Source organism: Vitis vinifera, chromosome 15 (assembly GCF_030704535.1).
Source record: "Vitis vinifera cultivar Pinot Noir 40024 chromosome 15, ASM3070453v1".
Lineage (NCBI taxonomy): Eukaryota > Viridiplantae > Streptophyta > Magnoliopsida > Vitales > Vitaceae > Vitis > Vitis vinifera.
In genome coordinates, this window is record NC_081819.1 from 6935112 (window position 1) to 6954513 (window position 19402).

General features: G+C 34.1%; 1 protein-coding gene across 12 annotated transcripts in view; it reads left to right on the forward strand.

Moving 5' to 3' along the window:
* Positions 1 to 19402, forward strand: part of LOC100244930 (putative acyl-activating enzyme 19) — a 122620-nt gene that overhangs the window by 59938 nt on the left and 43280 nt on the right. For 7 of the 12 annotated variants that reach the window (XM_002265335.4, XM_010663003.3, XM_010663004.3 and 4 more), the window contains 3 exons: positions 6906 to 6949; positions 10184 to 10292; positions 16357 to 16416. In XM_002265335.4, the coding sequence (XP_002265371.1) occupies positions 6906 to 6949; positions 10184 to 10292; positions 16357 to 16416 (213 nt within the window). Of the gene's footprint in view, positions 1 to 6905; positions 6950 to 10183; positions 10293 to 16356; positions 16417 to 19402 lie in introns of those variants that run through there. The other 5 variants (XR_002031984.2, XR_002031983.2, XM_059742997.1 and 2 more) reach the window with 3 other exon arrangements.

Consider the following 19402-nt stretch of genomic DNA (forward strand, 5'->3'; position numbering starts at 1 on the left):
TCCCAAACACGCACCTCAGTATTGCCATCCTCTTCCTTGAATTCAAATCCAGAAAAACAAAATAGTTTGGGAAAAATTTGGCAACATAGTTCTTTTCCTAAGTGTGTTTACTAATGGATGACAAATTGCAATCCAAGTTCAGGACAAAAAGAATAGAGTTAAAGAGTTAGGTCCATAGATATGACAACATAACCTGTACTGGCCACCTTTGAGAGAGAACCATAAGCTTTACGAATCATATAATCCTTAGAATACGGTGTATAATTTTGAAAATTTGTGGCATCTCCAGTTATGTGATTAGAAAATCCCGAGTCAATAATCCAAGGATTGAAGGCAAGTGGATTTGGAGGTTAGTCTCAGAGAATCAAGTCCCTTTGGAAGTGGATTATTGTTAGGAAGTATGGGGAGGAGGGGTGTTGGTGTTCTTGGGAACGTAGGGTTGGTTTTCTTGTCAGGTTGTGGAATGCTATCAAGATAGTTTGGAAGAATGTTAATAGTAGAGCCTCATTCAACATGAGGAATGGTAGAAGGATGAAGTTTTATAAAGATTGATGACGTAGTGATTCTAACTGATATGAATGGGACAAGTTTCATACTTCCTTAAAGTTTAGGTAACCAGAACGACATGAGAACTTGTATGTCAAATGCTCCTCTTAACAGTATGTATCTTGCTGACTAAAAATATGCTATCAAGAACTACTGAAGTGTCCTGAATTTCGAGGGACAAAAAAAAGTAGAAACAAAGAAAAACAAAAGAATGAGGACGGAGAGGTTCTCTATGGAAAGGAAGACTTTCCTGGTCAGGTTTGAAGGTGAGTTCAGTGGTGCTTGGTGTTCTCTTTGAGAGCATAGTAAAGACTCTGTTTTCTCTTTAGGCTTCGAGAAGGAAAAGGTTGGCTGGTTGATTGAACATTTGGTGAAGGCTATTGAGTTGAAGAGTTACATGGGTTTCAACAGAAAATATAGAGGAAAGTCCAAAGTTCACTTAATGAAGGTATGCTTCAACTACTATTGTAGGTTTATTAGGCTTTCGGAGTTTGCCTCTAAAAGAAAATCAACTTTTCTGGTGATCCACGAGGGCGAGCAAGGCAAGGGTTGGGAAACTAAAAAATGCTATTTCTTCAATGTTGGTGGTCCCTTCCTCGAATATAGCTAAAAAGGAAAGGCAGTGCAGGGATGAAAGTGTAAAATACAAAAATGTGCGTCCAATGTAACGGTCCTTTGTGAGTGTAGTCAAAGAGGAAGGGCCGAGGAGAGGAGGTTATGTTCTAGTTGGGAGATGGGCGAGAGTTGTGGTTTGCGAGTCTCGCATCTTTTGTTGATCGGGTTGTGGTTGGTCGTGGTCTAGTGAGATTCTTAGGGTAGAAAGGCGGGGTGACTATCGTCCCTTTTTATGTTGGAAAATGTTTATATTTTGTAGAAACAGTTGAGGAAGCTTCCTTTCTTTAGGAGTTAAGGTTTTTCAAGGTTAATGGAGGGTACATAGTCCAATTGAGAAGATGGTATGAGGAACATCTGAAGAAAACTGTGGAGTAGTGGGGGATGTTAGTAGAGATCGCTTGGTGAACTGTGAAATTGTTTGATTTTTCTAAGGCAAGGGTGAGAATATCAATGAAGGAACATGTTGTTCTTCCTGCTTTGATTGAGGTGAAAGATGGGGGATGGGTTTTTACAATCTTAGTTGCAGTGGCTGGAGCTGAAGACAAAAGGCGGGTTAGAGGAATGGGTGAGTCGACTCGGGGGAGGTTTGAGTCTCACTTGTGGATAGGTGGCAGAAGTATGGTTGAGAAGGCTAATCCAATGGCTAAGGGTTGGTCTTTTAATGGGGATTTTGGCAGAATTCAAGGTAGAGTAGAAAGCCAAAAGGGTGAGGATGCTATTGAGGGGATGCGTGGCCAGAGGAGTGCGTTTATGGGGAACAATTGTATCCAACCCTCCCCTCTCTTCAATTTGAATTCAAATAAAGAGGGTAATGGGTCCTTTGGGCTAAGGCTGTTTGGTGAAGATTAGGCCAGAGGGGGTAAAGCCTATTCGAGCTTTAAGGATTGGTATTGGGCTTCAAATATTGTGTAGAAGGGAAGAACCCATTTTTCTCAAGAACCTAGGCCCTTGGTGGATGCAAAAGTGGGCCGGCAGATGGGAAATACATTAAAAAAAAGGCCGTTGATGATTTTGGGCCAAGAAATGGATGGAGTTAAGCCCAAAGCTGGGAAAGGATCCTTACACAGAGAAGACTCCTCTCTACTTGTTTTAATCGCAAAGGGGACGGTAGCTTAGAGGCCTCTTGTTCTTAGCTAGGGAGCTCTGCGCTAAAAATTGGTTTAAAGAAGCTGTGGACAAGTCTTAGTCCTCCAATTTCTGGTTGTCGACAAGGGCTTTGAAGACGAAGTGGGCCTTTATCACAGGAAGTTCTAACTTCAGCACTAGATGTTCCATCATGGGACGTTGCTTTTGAAGTGGGATCACAGTAGGCGTGAAGGTTCAGCTTGAGTCCTATCACTTCTAGTCGTCAATTAGGGCTCCGAAGAAGATGTTTTGGGGAAGGGGCTTTGTCAACAGGTGATGATGTGGGTAACAGTGAATGCCTTGCTCAACAAAGGTCTTCGCTTAAGGCAACTATTCAATCAGAGGGGAAGGCGAAATTTTGCTCATTTTCTAACATTACAGACATTTTATTTGAATAGCTTAAATATTGACATTACACATGATGATGATTAGTGAATAAATGTTTTTACTTAATATATTAGTTTTTCTTTTATTTCGTTTTTGGTGGGAAGGAATTATGATGAACTTGAAAAGTTGGAACTTTGAAGATGACATATGAAGGCATCAATTAACAACACAATAAGTGCATATGCTTAGTTAGAATTTAGAACTAAAAATCATAGGTAAAAATTGAAGAAGTTTATTTTGTGGATTATGTAATGAATCTATGTATTAAAGCCATATTTTATCAATTTGAACTTTTCAAAACTCTAAGATTCAATGTTTTCATATGATATGATGTGATATAGTTTAACTCTTTCGATCGCAGTATCTTGCATTGAATTGGTCGTATATTACATTATACTTCATACTTTCAATAGATATGCACACTTATACATATTTTTTTCTATTTATTTTTCACTATATAAAAGAGCTTATGATACATGATACCAAAAAAATAGATAAACGAGACATGATACATTTTACGAGTTAATCATTATGGGTGGCTATAAAATTGAAGGGATATGCTTCCTCCTAGAAGAAGCAAGTGTAGATGACAAAAGTTCATTCTTTTTTTTTTTTTTTTTGATAGGAAACGACAAAGGAATATATTGATAAAAAGAAGGTACAAAAGAAGGATGAGGAATCCTCCCATCAAAGAAAAACAAGACTACAAGAAATCAAATATAAGAAAGTGCAAAAAGAGAAAAGTAGACACTCTAGTTATTCATTCTAGAAAGGAGAAAATCCAAAGTTGGACTAAAATGCTACAACAAACCCGAAGTCAATTCCTTTGATTGAACTATTTGTGCGAGAATACACTATTAAGCTTTACAAAATGTGGACTAGATTATGAGTAGTTGAAACGATAGTGTAGGTCATTAATTATTATTTGATTGGATTGAGGCCAAATATTAGAAACTTGGTGTAGCTACAGCCTTGTTGGGCGCTAGCCAGTGTTGCTTAGTTGGCAATGAAGATTGATAGTCAACAAAGATGGTGCCAATAACCACCTGATTAAATAGTACGAGGACATTTCATGTCTACTCCAAAAGCATCAAAAAGAGATTGGTAGAGAAACATTATTTTTAAAACCAACGACTTTGCAATGTTATTATTGATCAATGGAGTTGTGAGAATCTTGTTTCTAAAGAAATAGTGACGAAGCTGAACTTGGAAGTGTTGCCACACCTAAAGCCATATTGAATTGCTTAGTTTAAGAAAGGAGGTGAAATAGAAGTTGTTTAGCAATGTCTTGTTCACTTCTCAATTTGGAAAAACTATTTAGATAAGGTTTTATGCACTGGTGGAAATAGAAGCTTACCATTTGTTACTAGGTTGTGGCCAGGGCAATTTGGCAATAAAACCATCCACCATGGAGAGAAGAATGGTCCTGCTTTCTATGAAAATGGACTTAAGGGTAGTACTAGCCTAGATAAAAAGAAGAGTTTGATGATTCTAAGGTAGAACAAGAATAATATTATATCAATGTTTAATGCTTTGTAAATGATTTCAAAGCTAATGGAGTTGTCTTTTTGGTTGTTGGTAAACGAAGTCTTAAAAGATCATCAAGATATTTCTAATAAAGCATAGGCATTGGTGGAGAATTTTGCAAATGTATTTCCTACAATGTTGCTAAGTGGATTGCCTCCAAAAAGAAGCATCCAACACGACATTTATCTAGTACCAGGAACTAGCCTACTAAACTTGCCATAGTATAGAATGCCTCTAAAAGAACATTAGCAACTCTAAAGACAACTGGAAGAGTTGCTGCAGAAGGGATAAATAAGGGAATCAATGAGTCCATATGCCATTCCAACACTATTAACACCAAAGAAAGATGGTACGTGGAGAATGTGCATTGATAGTTAGGCAATTAATCTGAGGGATATGGTGTTAGGTTATGGAAAACCATAAGGAAGGATTGAGATATTTTGAGCAGTAGAATTTTGGGTAATGGACAAAGGATGAGGTTTTGGAAGGATAAGTGGTGTGGAGAAGAACCGTTGTGTATTACCTTCCCTTCTTTATTTGCTTTAGCCAGCTCAAAAGTGAAGTGGGTGGTGGATGTGTGGAATTCTTCAGTTGAAGGGGGTGGCTATACTCCTTGCTTCTCTAAGCCCTTTAACAATTGGAAGGTGTTAAGTGTTGAGCAGTTTCTTTTGAGACTTAAAGACAAGAGGGTGTACAAGGATGGAGAAGATGAGGTGCTTTGGATAGAGACAAAGAGCAAAAATTTTCAGTCAGAACCCTCATTCTGCTTTGGAGTCGGGAAGTTTAGTCTCTTTTCTAAGGAACATCACTTGGAACTCTTGGGTGCTACCTAAGGTGAGCTTCTTTGCTTGGAAGGTGACGTGGGGAAAGGCTTCAACCTTAGATCAGGTTTAGAGTAGAGGGTGGTCTTTAGCAAATAGATGTTTCCTTTGCCATAACAAAGAAGAATCCATTGATTACATCCTTGTTCTTTGTGTAAAGGGAAAGGTTTTATGGCAGTTGCTTTTTGCTCTCTTTAGCGTCTCTTGGATGCTCTCGTCTTTGGCTAGAGAGACCTTTCTAGGCTTGCATGGTTTTTTCATAGGCAAAAAGCGTACGAAGGCTTGAAGAGCAGTCTCCTTATGCATATTTTGGATAGTTTGAAAGGAAATACGTTTGAAAATGAGGAACTTTCAAACCAAAGGCTAAAAAACTCTTTTGTTTGTAATTTGTGGTAGTGGACTAAGTTGTTTATGGATGACATCCTTTTGTCTTTAATTATTTTCATTGATTGGTTGGGTTCTCATTGAAGGCAAGTGGTCTTTTTTGTAACCCTTCCTTTTTCTTGGTTATGCCTTTTGATGATTGTGTATACCTCCTATATATTTTGGGATGCACAATAAATGCTTCCTTTTTATATATACACTCTTTTTTTATGGATCAAATAAAAAAATAAAAAAATAAATCGGATAAAGATAAAGTATCAATACCCAATCCCAAGGTTAGATGATATGCTAGATATGTTGCATGGAGCAAAGATATTTTCTAAAATTGATCTTAAAAGCGGTTGTCACCAAAAAATTAGGTTTCAAGAAGGTGATGATTTGAAACCATCAAAATTAAGCATGGGTTTTATGAATGGATTGTGATGCCTTTTGGTTCTAGAATCAACGGCCTAGTCAGCAATAAGAACTGTATTGAAATTTGGTGCTCCTTTACCAAAGCATTTTTGGACTCTGATATCACCTTTTCAATAACCTTCTTTAGCCTATTTGCCAAAATCTTCTCCAAAACTTTATACATGTGCCCCACGGAACTAATAAGCAACAACTCCTTTATATTTTCTCTCCCCCTTTCTATACTAGTAAAATGACACTCAAACTTTTCTCAAAGACCAAAATGAGAAGAAATCCTATAACAACTGCATATTATCAACTCAAATTGTAGTCCAACACGTTTTCCTGAGGCATTACTGTTATTCAGACTAGTAAGAGCCACCGAGACTTCCTTTTTTCTAACAGATGACTGTAAGCTTAAACTATCAACTTCCTCCAAATGTTTATACACAACAAACTCAATTCCACGACACATTACCCTATAACAGTCTATAAAAAGGGCTGGAGATTGCACTCTTCAGATCTAGCCAGCACAGAACTCAACAATCCTATAAATTCATTGCTTCCCAGTTCATAGACAATTGGAAACCAATCTAACCATCACAAAGGATGTCCATACTGGCATTCACACCCGGTATAGAAAGCACCTGCCAAAGGGATGTTCTCTAGATCAAATTCCTCTATGAAGTCAGAGGAAACAAAAAATCCTAGTTCTGATGTTACTTGACTGCTCCTGCTCCTATCAAAAGGAAAATAAGCCACATTAAAAGCCCCTTCTATGAGAAAGGAGTCTCCAACTCTGGGCTCACTGAATGTAAAATTGGAACTGGGACAGTAAGAACTGAACAGAAATATTGAGTTTGCCATCTCTATGTGATATAGAGTTTATTTCAATAGTGCAGATATAAACTGACTCAGTTTGCTATACATTGTGGGTTACATGTAAACAAACAAGCTAGATTTGTAGAATTGTAAAGTTAATCATAGGAAAACATTTGAAGTTGCATCATATCTTTTGCTTACCGTTGCAACCTGTGGTTTGCCTTCATGTTTTTTATTGCAATGATTTGAAGTGTTTGTTTGACGGGAATTTATTATTAATTTTTGAAGGTGAAGTCACAGCCAGTTATAGACAAACGCAGAAATTTGGTCTGGTAATATCGTTGTTATTTTCTTTTCTTTTATCTTAAACTATGTTAGACAAACACTTAAAATTCCTTGAAAGGATTAATTGTCCAGAGTTTGTGAAAGAATATATTCCTCTATTCCTCCCATTCAACTGTCAGGAAAAATGTTCCTCTGTTCATGCAAACAAGTAAATGATACTGTTCTCTGGAAATAACGCATTATTTCTTAATATAATATTTAACCATGCAAGTGTTTATGTTTACTTCACAACTTTCATGTCTCACAAAATGAACTACATAATGTAGAAGCCTTGGATATGCTAAGCTTTCAAGATGGAGAGATACTTACTAACAGGCTAGTAACACATAAAATGTCAAAATACTAACAGCAAGCTTGACAACCACTTCTATGACTAATTTAAGCCATACAACCAAGGTAGCAACTGTATGCTGCAATCAACTAAATGGATTGTCCAATTCCATTTGCAACTACGGACAATATTTGAGCTTGGAATAATTTAACAACCATGAACTCTCATATACACTTAAAGAGTTATGCACCATGGTAACTAAAACCAAACTAATAGACACATTAGTAAATTGCTTATATATATATATATATATATATATATATATATATTAAAATAGATACATCTTATTCGATGTTTGCAATTGATTTTGTAACAAATTCTTTTTTGTTACCAAGATATCATGGCTCTGGAATGACTTTATGGGCATCAATCCCAAAAACCAATTTCAAAAGGGGATTTAATCTCCTGTGAGCTTGCTGAATTGGTTTGACATCATCTTCAAATTGTGTCTAATTGAGACAGAAAAGAGGACTGGTACTTTATAAATCAGATAAAGACCATCTGAAACCGACGTAGTAGCTGGGAGCCTACTATAGGCTATTAAGGAAGAAAAACGTTGTTTTTGGGATAAGGATGGTTTGCTCGAGAGTGCAAAATTGTATAGATAGGATTCCCATTGTACATCTTGATCAATTGGCTCGTTTCTTTGTGGATTCCCATACAAATCTTTTGTAGATGTGAGATCATAAAATAAGGAGATTGTAAAGAATCCATCGGAATGAATTAATGATTTAAATAAATGGAGTTCCCTGAAGAATGAACTCTCGGAATGCAGATTAAAAATTACTGTGATTAGATATGATAATACTCTTATGCTTTCTAACCACATTCAATTGCAAATTCTCTTGCTCAAAATTCAGGGATGAGGATATTACCACCAAGTATTGCTCAATAGTCCCTAGAAAAGAGCATTTCAGCCCAGCCGGTGGTATTTTCTTCTCTGGATTTCCTTCCTCCTTAGCTTTGAGATCCAACTGATCTTTTTTCGGAATTCTTAACTATCAGACTTTACATGTCCATCTTATCAAAGTAAATGGTCCAGCTAGTTTCAATTCATCAATGAGGCCAATATTCAGTGGGCCAATCTTATCAGCAAGCTCTTGCACAATGGTTTTAATCTTGTGAACTTCCTCCTCATTGCAATCCTCTTGTTCAAATGGTTGTTTTATCAAATTAAAAATGTTTACCTCAAGGATAATATTTCCAATGGTTAATATCATTAAACCATTAGAAGCATAAAGTTAGTTCTATTTACTACTGACTGAGTACCAAAAAGTATGAAGTCCACCGGGTAGTAAAATTTGTCCAGTTCAATATGGACATTTTCTACCACTTCCCTTGGTATATTAGTGGATCTACTAGCCAAAAGAAGGGTGGTGGAAGTAGGCTTGATCTCGCCTTGTCCTAGTTGTTTGTACACTAAATATGGCAACAAGTTCACACTTGCTTCAAGGTTTAGATTTATCCACCTTAAAATTTCTAAAAACTACTGATAGGGTTGAGCATCTAGGAGCCTTATATTCTAGAAGATATTTTTATTGAATAATGACTCTTAATTGCTTTACCATAAATGCCTAGTTATGAACATTGAAACTTCTTTTCGTTGTGCATCAATCTTTTAGAAACTTTGTGCAAATTTTGAATATAATTTTTATATCTTCTCAAAATTGTACAATAGGTCTTATATACAATGGGAACAACCTAGGAAAGGAAGATTTAGAACTATAACATTCCTAAATTAAAATTAAAAATCAAGGAGAAAAATCTGTGTAAAAGAATAACAAAAAAGGCAAACTAGGAACCTATCTAAATGTAGTCAATCAATCAGCCTAAAGTCAAGGAAGTACATCCAATAAGAAAATAAAAATCTGAAGGTTGACTTTCCACACTCCCCATAAGCTGGTACGAAGATGTCCATCAAATTTAGGTTGCTTACTAGAGCTTCCTTTGAAGCATACACCCACAACTGTTACACCATGGTAAAGTAGATAAATATGAGAGACTAGCATTCGGGATCATCGTCAATGGAGGACAAGGGATCTGATGTTTCTCACAAATCATAACAACAACATCGTTGGCATGAAGGTGTTACAGTCCATCCGTTGTGAGGTTAGCGATGAAATGCCCTCAACCTCCTCTTCTTATACACCTTAAAGACAATCATAGGTTGGACTAACAAAAGATTTCATTAGGGGTCATCTTCTTCATCACAGGTTGTCAATCATGGGTTGTAAAAAACTTTTCCTTTCAAGGAGAATCATTGATTTTTCAAAGATCTCTTAGTTTTGGTTGTTTGGTGTTCTTTTGTTGTGATTTGGAAGGAAGACTTTGATTTTTGAGTTAAACTTGGGAATTTTTAAGTAACATGGACAATTCACCCAAGTCAACTTAGAATCTTAACCAAGTCAACCGAGTTTAATTGATTCCTACCCGAGTCTTTGTTTAAGATTGTATTTGATATCTAACTCATTGTGGAAAGGGCAGAGGTGGATATCACTCGATCAATACTTTGACCCTTCAGTAATGGTTTCTTAAAAATGTGTGGGAAGTTAGAAAGCATCAACTCCTTGATCCTTTGGGGATGTTTTAGAAAGAGGATTTTTGTCTTGAAAATATGGGCTTACAATTTCATTAATTGCTATTTCCCCTCCACCAATTTATAGTAATTGGGTAAGTTAAATGATTCAATCTTGGTTTTTGTTCAAGATATCATGTTTTTTGTTTCTTTTTACTTCAATAACCTAAAGCGAGACGTAGGTCCAAGAGTCATGCTTAATTAATTTTACCAATAAGAAAGATCTTCATGTTAGATAATGTGCAAAAACTATAACTACTCTCTCTCTCTCTCTCTCTTTTTAAAAGATTTAATATTTATGACAAATGCTTCTAGGTGCGGATCACATGACCACTACCTTTATGCCCTTAATTATCGAAACCATTGTTGTGTGTATAAGCTTCCATGTGGTGGGAGTATATTTGGGTCACCTGCAATTGATGAGGTGTGTTTGGAACTTCATTATTAATTTTCTCATTTTTTTTTGTCTTGTTACCAAATTGCAAACATCATTTTCTTTTTATCTGAAATTGCAAACATCATATGATACACATCCTCTCATTGTGCAAGTTTTGTTTGAATTCTTTATCTCATCTAACCCAAATGTTTTTTTTTTTTTTTTTCCTTTCACAAGGCATAATTTTGGTGTTATACAATGATTAGTGTGTGTTTGCACCTTTGCCTAGAGTTTCATTTTTTTTTTCTCATAAGAGCTTCCTAAAGTATTGTATTAGTATCACGTTTCTTGTTTTATTGGAAACCTTGATTTTTGTTAATAGAAAACAGAGGAGAGGAAATAAGGATGATTGGTCCTCTCCAAAAAGGAAGCATATAAGAAAACAAAACCTTTACTCTTATGTACACCCTATGGCAAACCCTAAATAGAATCACTGACCATTGAATTGGGAACATGATTAAGGAGAAACATGATTGAATGAAGTGCATAGAAATAGAGATAGACAAACATTTTATTAAGGAGAAACTAAATTGTGAATTGATTTGTACTCCTTATATATTTACTAACCCCTAACTTGCAGATATACTCCCCAAAGGTTTAAGCAGTACAACATTTTAAGTAAGTGTATCTAAGTTGTGAATGGAAAACATCTATTCATCAGCTTCAAGGGGAGTGTGGAAGAATGTAATTAAGGAAGATTATAGTTGTATATTTTTGTAATTAAGGAGAGGATTGGGATAATCCTGTAATCAAGGGGTTAGGTTAGGTAAGTTTCTATTTTTTATGCTGGGAATACTTGTGTAAATATGTGGGTCTATATAGATTGAAATTAAAGAAGAAATATATTCTTTTACCTTCCAATTCTTCTTTAGATTCTACAAGATTCATAGGGAATGTAAAACTTTATTGATTATGTAGATAATGTGAAAGTTGGCTATTTAGAGTGGGTTTGTGCTAGTTAGCAATTAGGTTTATAAAACCTTTCCTTTTTCTTTCTTTTCTTTCCTTTTTTTTTTTTTTCCTTTTTATTATGTGGCTTGTATATATTGTGGTATGCAACTTGTTTTTGTAGGTTCTTTATACTTTACTTTTATCTTGCTTATCAATAAGTAAATAAATATACAAACATTCATCAAGTTTTTTTGTTAGGTGAAACTTATAACAAATTAAATGGGGGAGTTCCTACATCTTAAAAGAGAGTAAAGTCAAGTCCCTAAAGAATGATTTTCTCCATCATAGATTCTCTCAAATACATCCATTACAAAAAGTAAATGTAATAAGAAAAAATGACCTGATAATCTTAGGAATTAGCTTTATGGTCAATAATATTTCAAAACTGTACAATTGGCATTCCATCCATTAATTTGTAATGTATAGTTAATAAAATGCTAAATAGTGGTTTTCTTCCCAGGAATCTCTATAACCTTTAATGAAGGGATTTTAGACAAGAATTCCTTCTAGTGGCTTAAACTTGACCCCGCTTGTCTACACCACTTTTCATTGAATGAGATGATGTTTACTGCCTTCCCCAACCTAAAAGGAAGACCTATCGAATTGGATCCTTTGAATTCTAGCAGCCTTGCTAGCCAACAATGTAAAAATGAACAAAAAAAAAAAAGATAAAAGGTGATGCCCTAGGGAAGACATTGTTAGGTAATTTACTGAGAGATAGTTCTTCTACTTCTCAAGACATTATACACCCTTTTCTTATGACATTTTCAAAAAATCAGGTCACTACACTCTATCTAGGTCTCCCACTAGGGGGGAGGAGAGAGGAGGCTAAAGGCATATGTTTTTTTGGATTCGGTGATTGAGCGAATTTTGCAAAGTTTAGATGAATGGAAAAAAAAAAGTCTTTTTATCATTAGATGGAAGCATAACTCTTATCTAGTCATGCTTGTCTCATATCCCTAGCTATACCTTCTTTAGTAGCGTTAAAGATCGTGAAAATGCAAAGAGATTTTCTTCAATTAGGGGCTAAGGAGTACAAGAGAGACGATCTCATTAGTTAGAATCTAGTGTTAAGGTGGAAGGGGGTTTGGAGTCTAGGAAGATTTCTGGAAGGAATCTGTGGACCCATATCTTTCACGTACATCCTCACTCAACAACAAGACTTGTTTTCGTAGTGAGAAACTAATTTTTATAAAATTGGAGTTGTCATTTATTTTTATTTTTATTTTTAAAGAGAAAATAAAATAAGAAATAAAACCTTAAAAAAATGACTGCTTATATTTTGGAAAAACGTGTTTTTGAAAACCCGAGTCTAAGTCCGAAGGTTAGGTTACCTATCTGGAAGGTATCATGAAAGTAACACCCTTCTAAACCCTAAAAATTGAGGGAAACATAACAATTAATCGATAAATCATGGATACCAAAAGAAACAAAGTTGATTAAATCTTAAACCAAGCAACATGCTATTCACACCAAGACAAATATATTAAAGGAATCAGTCACACAAGTAGAGAGGAGAGAGGATGGCGTACTTGTACTGCAACCCAAAGCGCTTTCATAAGAACATTAAAGTTAGTTTGACAAATAATACAACATGCATTCCATCCATTCAAGAGATCAAACACTAATAAAAGCAATCAAAGCATAATCAAACATGAAGGTATTCACACAAAGTATGTTTATTCACAGAATTAAGAGACAAAAGATAAAGAGCGTACCTAGATAGCATAAATAACTTATAAGGTGCTTCTTAAAGACTAGAATGGGTTAGAATAAGTATAATGACAATGAATAATGATAGTGAATCCCAATACACATGTTATATGTACCATTCAAATGAAATGACAAAGATGTAACAAAATTAAATGACAAGGAAAATCTAAACTTTAAAATGTACATCATGCATACAATCACAAAGTAAATCCTTAAGGATTATCACAAGATAGTTTAGGATTAAAAAAAAAAAAACATTAACTAGCATATATAACATACACACAATATATTACTAAAGTTAAAGCTAATGTACAAGAGAGAAAAGAATTCCAAAATTAGTGATTAAGACAAAACATGCAGCAAAGGACAAAATAGTTGCATTTACTTGAAAAATCATAAACAAATATCTACGTACATTATTTCATCATGCAAAAAATCCAATGACATTCTCATTATATCTATATTATGGAACAAAAGGCCAAATCAAGTCAAGATACATCAAACGACTCCAGATTAAATAACTAGATAAGTTGTATACAAAATTCTCAGTTTACAGTTATAATAGAAGGCTTCACAAAACAAATCTTAAAAAAAATATCTAAAAAGGGAATTTGATTATGCAAAAAGTTAAGGGACCTCTCCTACATGTTTAGATTATCATCCAAAAGGCCAAGCAATTTCATAAAGCTCTAATTAATTCCAATTTGCAAAAACAACCAAGAAGGTCCAAAACAGGATAGAATTCAATAGCATTCATAAACTGATTCTTTTAACCAACCTAGAAGTGCTATATATGCGGAATGTCTAATTTACAAGAAAAATAATGACAAGGACAGAAGGTGCACAGTTCAATTTTAAAAACAAGGAAACAACCCCTCTGTTCAAAATTAGGGCACTACAGTGGGTGCAACAAAAGAAAATTACATCTTTCAATTGGGAAAACATTTTTTAATATTTTCTATGTCTTCAATCAATTTCAAAAAGCCTAGAACCAAGAAAAAAATATCAAAACAAGTTTTCAAAGTCATCTAATAATTTAAAAGCACAGAAATAGTTCGGGTGTTCAGAACCGGGTGAAAACTAAACCTATTGAAAGATTAATTCAAAACTCCTATTTGAAAATTGCTTTTTGACTTAAACAAAGTTCTAAAATCAAGTTCAAAAAGTCTAAAATATCATACAACCGTTGGAAAATTTTTTGGAGCATTATAAGTGAGTCAAATTGAATTTTCTTTTTAGAAACATAGTAAATTGAATAGTTTGTTAATGAAAGGTTTTTTAGAAAGAAAAAAAAGTGATTTTTATGTAAGGGTCTCACTAAATCCTCAATTGATATACACAAATTTAGTCTATGCATTCTCAGTCTCATATGAGTATTGATAAACTCATCAAAGTTGAGAATTATTCAGTTCATTTGGGACCACAAGTTTGGATTCATGTTTAACTCAAAATTAGAATTTTTGTTGAAAACAAAAGAAATGTGCAAACCGATCAAAACATGGTTGCATATTTTTTAAGAAAAGGTTTTCAATGTGATCTGTTGATAAAATTTTCTTTATTTTTAAAAAGAAGAGTTGCATTTTTAAACAACAAAACATGAGGAAAAAAACCAAGCAAAATAAGATAAAATAAAATCACAAAGGGAAATTTTTTACAACTATCTATGGGGCACATACTAATGGATGGGATGACACTATAAGGGTTGCATCATTGTCCTTGGAAGACATTGCATAGGCCTTTTAGGATTTTTAAAGACATATTTGTGGTGGGCGATGGAGCGAGAAGTTTTTTTAGGAAGATGTGTGGTGGGGGGATCAATCCTTATCTTACAATTCCTAAGTCTATTCAGAATTGTCACAATTAAGAACTTTCCAAACTCATGAATTCGTGGTTTCACTTACCCTTTCTGTTAGAACTTTAATTTTTGTCATAATCTTTCTAATATTGATATGGAAGATCTTGAAAGACTCATGTTCTCTCTTACTTGTTTATATTTGTGTCCATTAGTTCCAGATGCGAGAGCCTAGTCATTATCTTTATCAAGATTATTCATAGTGAAGTCGTTCGTTTTAGTCTTATTGAATCAATCTAATCTAGTTCCGTTCTTTCCAACTAAATTTGTAGAGAAATCTAGAGTCTCATCTAAGTTCAAGACTATTGCTTAGTGACTCACAAAAAGGTAAACACTAATGACATGCTACAATTGAGAAGATCCTACAAAACCGTTAGTCTTGATGTTTGCTTATTGTATATGGAGAGTGGAGAAATGATGGATCATCTTTTCTTACATTGGTCGTTGACTTTGGGACTATGACTTGAACTTTTCAGATTAGCTAATTTGGACTAGGTTTTGCCTAGGAGTATTTTTGATATGATGATCATCTCATTTAAGGGATTAGGAAGCTCCATTGGAGGCAAGGTTCTTTGAAAAATTGCTTGTCTCGTTTTGATTTGGGTTGGTGGTGGGAAAGAAATGTTAGGATTTTTTAGAGCAAGGTGGGTCTTCAGAGGGTCTTTGGAATATCATTCATTTCATTGCCTTCTTTTTTACCTCTTGTACGACAACATTTAAGAACATTCCCCTTTATGTAGTCCAACTTGATTGGCTTTCGGTGTATAGTTTGAAAGGTGTAGGTTAGCAAGGAGAGGTTGCTTGGAAGGAAATTATTCTAATAATTAGAGGTATGAATTGTTTTTTCTATATTTGTATGTGATACTTTACTATTCTATAGGTTTACTTAGTACTTCAGAGGCTTCAAACATACTTTTTGATTAGTTTATTGTATTTTTGGGAGGATTCCTCATCCTTCTTTCGTAGTTTTTTATCTTTAATTTAATACATTTGTTGTTTCTGACCAAAAAAAAGAAAAAGTTGCTTGCAAAGGGAGTTTCATCTATTTTCAAAGGCTAATAGCTAGTCTGATGACCAAAAGAAGAAATGAGGAACTCCTCAAGTGCTATAGAGGTTAATACCTAATCAAGAACCATTCAATTTCTACACTAAGGTCCAAAACTTGGCAAAATACTCTTAGAATAAAATAGATGTTGCAAACATTATGTTCAGAAGTGGACAAGGAATAAAAGGATCATCACAAATTAGATATTTGAGACACTTTTCCCTACCTTTCAGCTCTGCACTTAGCCATAGACGTAATATTCTTATTAGCTTTCTTAGTGAAGGTCTTGTTTACTTTTTTACATTAATTTATTTCTTAAATCATTGAAGTTGAATTAGTAACAAATGATTTTCCATTGCTCTATTACTTTCTAGCAGTAGACACTAGGGTTTTTTATGAGGCTTCATTTCTGTTGGCATTGTGGAGAAGTAATTGAGCCATGATTTTTTTTTTTAATCACTTCTTTAATTGTTGATCAATTCCATGTGTAGGCCCGAGACATTTTATATGTTGCATCCACCAGTGGTCGTGTCACTGCTATATCTTTGAAGGTATAAAATTTGCAAATTACCAATTCCATGAATTGAAAACTAGTTATTTCTGCAAAGTATTTTGGGCATCATGTGGAACAAGGAAAAAAGTTCATTAGTTTACAAAGGAATATGTACTTTTTTCCTTTATGAGTTTGAAAATAATAAAGATGTTGATTGCTCAATCCATGTGGCCAAAGTAGAGCACTAGATATTGAGCCTTCTAAAAAAATAAGGGCTTTTCTTTCATAAACTAACATGTGTTTACAAAATCTTATATAAATTTGTCAAAATATATAGCTTACTCAGATAATGTTTGGATTTGGGACTTAAGAAAGGTGTCAACTTTCCAAATATTCCACTCCTAAATAGTTGTACTGCCTTGATAGGATAGCTAAAGATTTATATCAACCTTGAATGATTTTTCATATATTTATAGAAGATTTTAACAGGAAGCTAATTATTTTATGAAATTGATATTGATTCTTTTCAAAAAAGTTGTTCTCATATTGTTATATTTGAATAGTATTGGGTTGAGCATTTGCACATATTACACACTGTTTTTGTTTTCTATTTCTCTTCTGTTATTTCCTCTCTAAAGATCATATATTTCTTGGTTGAACATCAATACTTGGAGACAAAGCTTGTTTTGGAAGAATAAATTGATGTCATCCCCTTTTATTTGACTCATAGGTGTTTGAGATTGTTTGGTCTTTTTTCTCATTTACTCTTTACAATGGTCTCATTGTATCACTCACAACTTTGATTCCGTGTTTATATGTGCAACTTGGAATATCTCTTTTGTTCTTATATTTATAGGCATTGAAATGCTTTCCCTCCATACATTTAGCACTTTTCTTAGTTTGTATACTCTTGCTAAGCAAGTTAGTGGCACTACATACCTCTATTTTTTGAAATGGTTTGAAACCTCAATTGGGATAGTATCAGGTATAACATAGCCTTTCTATTTTCATCTTTTTTTTTTTTTTAACCACAATTAAACTTCATATGTTTTAACATTGTTATACTATTATTTTATAATTTCTTAATCATTTTGTTTTAGACTTAGGTGCCTTACACTTTTTCAACACATAAATTTATAACAACCCTTTCGCCCTTTTATTTTTCCTCTTTTGCTCAAACTCTATGTTTTTCATTAGCATTACCTAGCTCTCTACTTTATTTCCTTTATCCAAGAAAATTCTTATACATCTTGCCTTATATCCTTCATGTTTAACTTGCAATGGCAATCACCTTATGCCTTAATTTAGTCTCATTGCACTTTCTTTACTTATTGTCCAACCATGTCTCTAAACTTTCCTCATCCTTGTATTTTTCCAAGCCTTGTAATTGTTCGTTTTTCATTAGCTGCTTTTTTGACACCATCATTCAACCATCAGCTGTTCTTTAGAAGACAACTCACTTTGTTTAGATTCACGAAAAACCCTTATGCTACCTTTCTAATATCATTAGTCATCTCAAAATTGAAATGCAACCTAGAAGATGCTCTTTCTTGTTAAAGCATCTTAACATATTATGCTTTGCCATCAGCAAAGCTACTCTAAGCGGCATGCGTTCTGCAAGTACAAGATGGGCATAACTAATTGGTTTTTACCTAGAAATAAGGGTCTCTCCTATTTTTTTGAAATGAAGCCTGATCATGCTTATCAATTGTTATTAAGCTTGAAATGCCAAATTTAAGCTTCCATGTTATCTCTTTTGGAGTAGATTTGCATTGGGAATTTTGTTGTATGCATTAATAAAATACTTTTAATTCCTTTTTTTTTCTCTTAAGGGGGGAGGGTGAATTTAATTGACTTGTTTAAGAAAAGCTAAATTATATTTTTATATTCCTTGTAGCATATCTTTCCCCATCCTAAACATACTATGTTTGAAAGTGTTGGGAAACTAATTTTTATTGATGTTGAATAATTAAGATTACATAGGCAATATACACAATTTGTAGTATATTATAGGAAATTACATATTTTGTCTACACATAATTCTAGGGTCAATGACAACCTATATATTTATAGTATCACAACAATTTAGGATAGAATACATACAGAGAAGGATACAAAATCATATAAAATAAGATTACCTAAGATTATGGAGATTTCCTAAGATTATTAGGAATATGGTAGGATTTCAACACTCACCTTAAGTGGATGCAAAGATATTTTGCATGTTAAGCTTATCTAAGAGTTGATAAAATATTGAGCTTGATACGTTTATGGTGGCTTTGTCGCCACAATATCCCATCATAGACACTTGAGTCTTTCCTTTAAGATTGGTAAGCACTATTTTAATCTAATGTAGGTCATAAATCCCTTGGGTCATTTCCCTGAATTCAACCTCTACACTAAACTGAGCCACCATTGAATGCTTCTTACTCTAAGCTACAAGATTACCTCTAACTAAAGTTCAGTACCTTGTAGTAGATCTCTTATCAGTTAGGGATTCTACCTAATTTGCATCAGTGTCGGTCTCTAACTGAAGATGTCCTCTTTTCTGGTACAAATTCCCTTGCTCAAAGAAGACTTGAGATACTTGAAAATTCTATGCACAACTTCTAAGTGAGATTTTAGTGAAGAATGCATGAATTGACTCACAACACTAATTGCATAAGGAATGTTAAGTTTGGTGTGTGAGAGATAAATGAGTTTCACCGCCATCATTTGATAGTTTCCTTGGTCAACAATAAGCTTCTCCTTTATGTCCCCAAGCTTGTGGTTAGCCTTAATTGGTGTTTCTATTAGCTTGCACTCTAATGATCCTCTTTCTTGGAGTATATTGTTGAAATTTGGCATTCAAAGTTAGGGTTTTTAATTTAGGAAAGTGTATTAGGAATAAAAAAAGGAAAGATCATTTAGGATGATTCAGTTTCCTAATTTTAGGAGAGAATCAAGCTAGATTGATATTTTCTTATTCAGTCATTTGTGTGTATATATGTGTATGGTGTGTACCTAAAAAATCAATAAAAGGAATTCAGAAATTCTTCATGGTA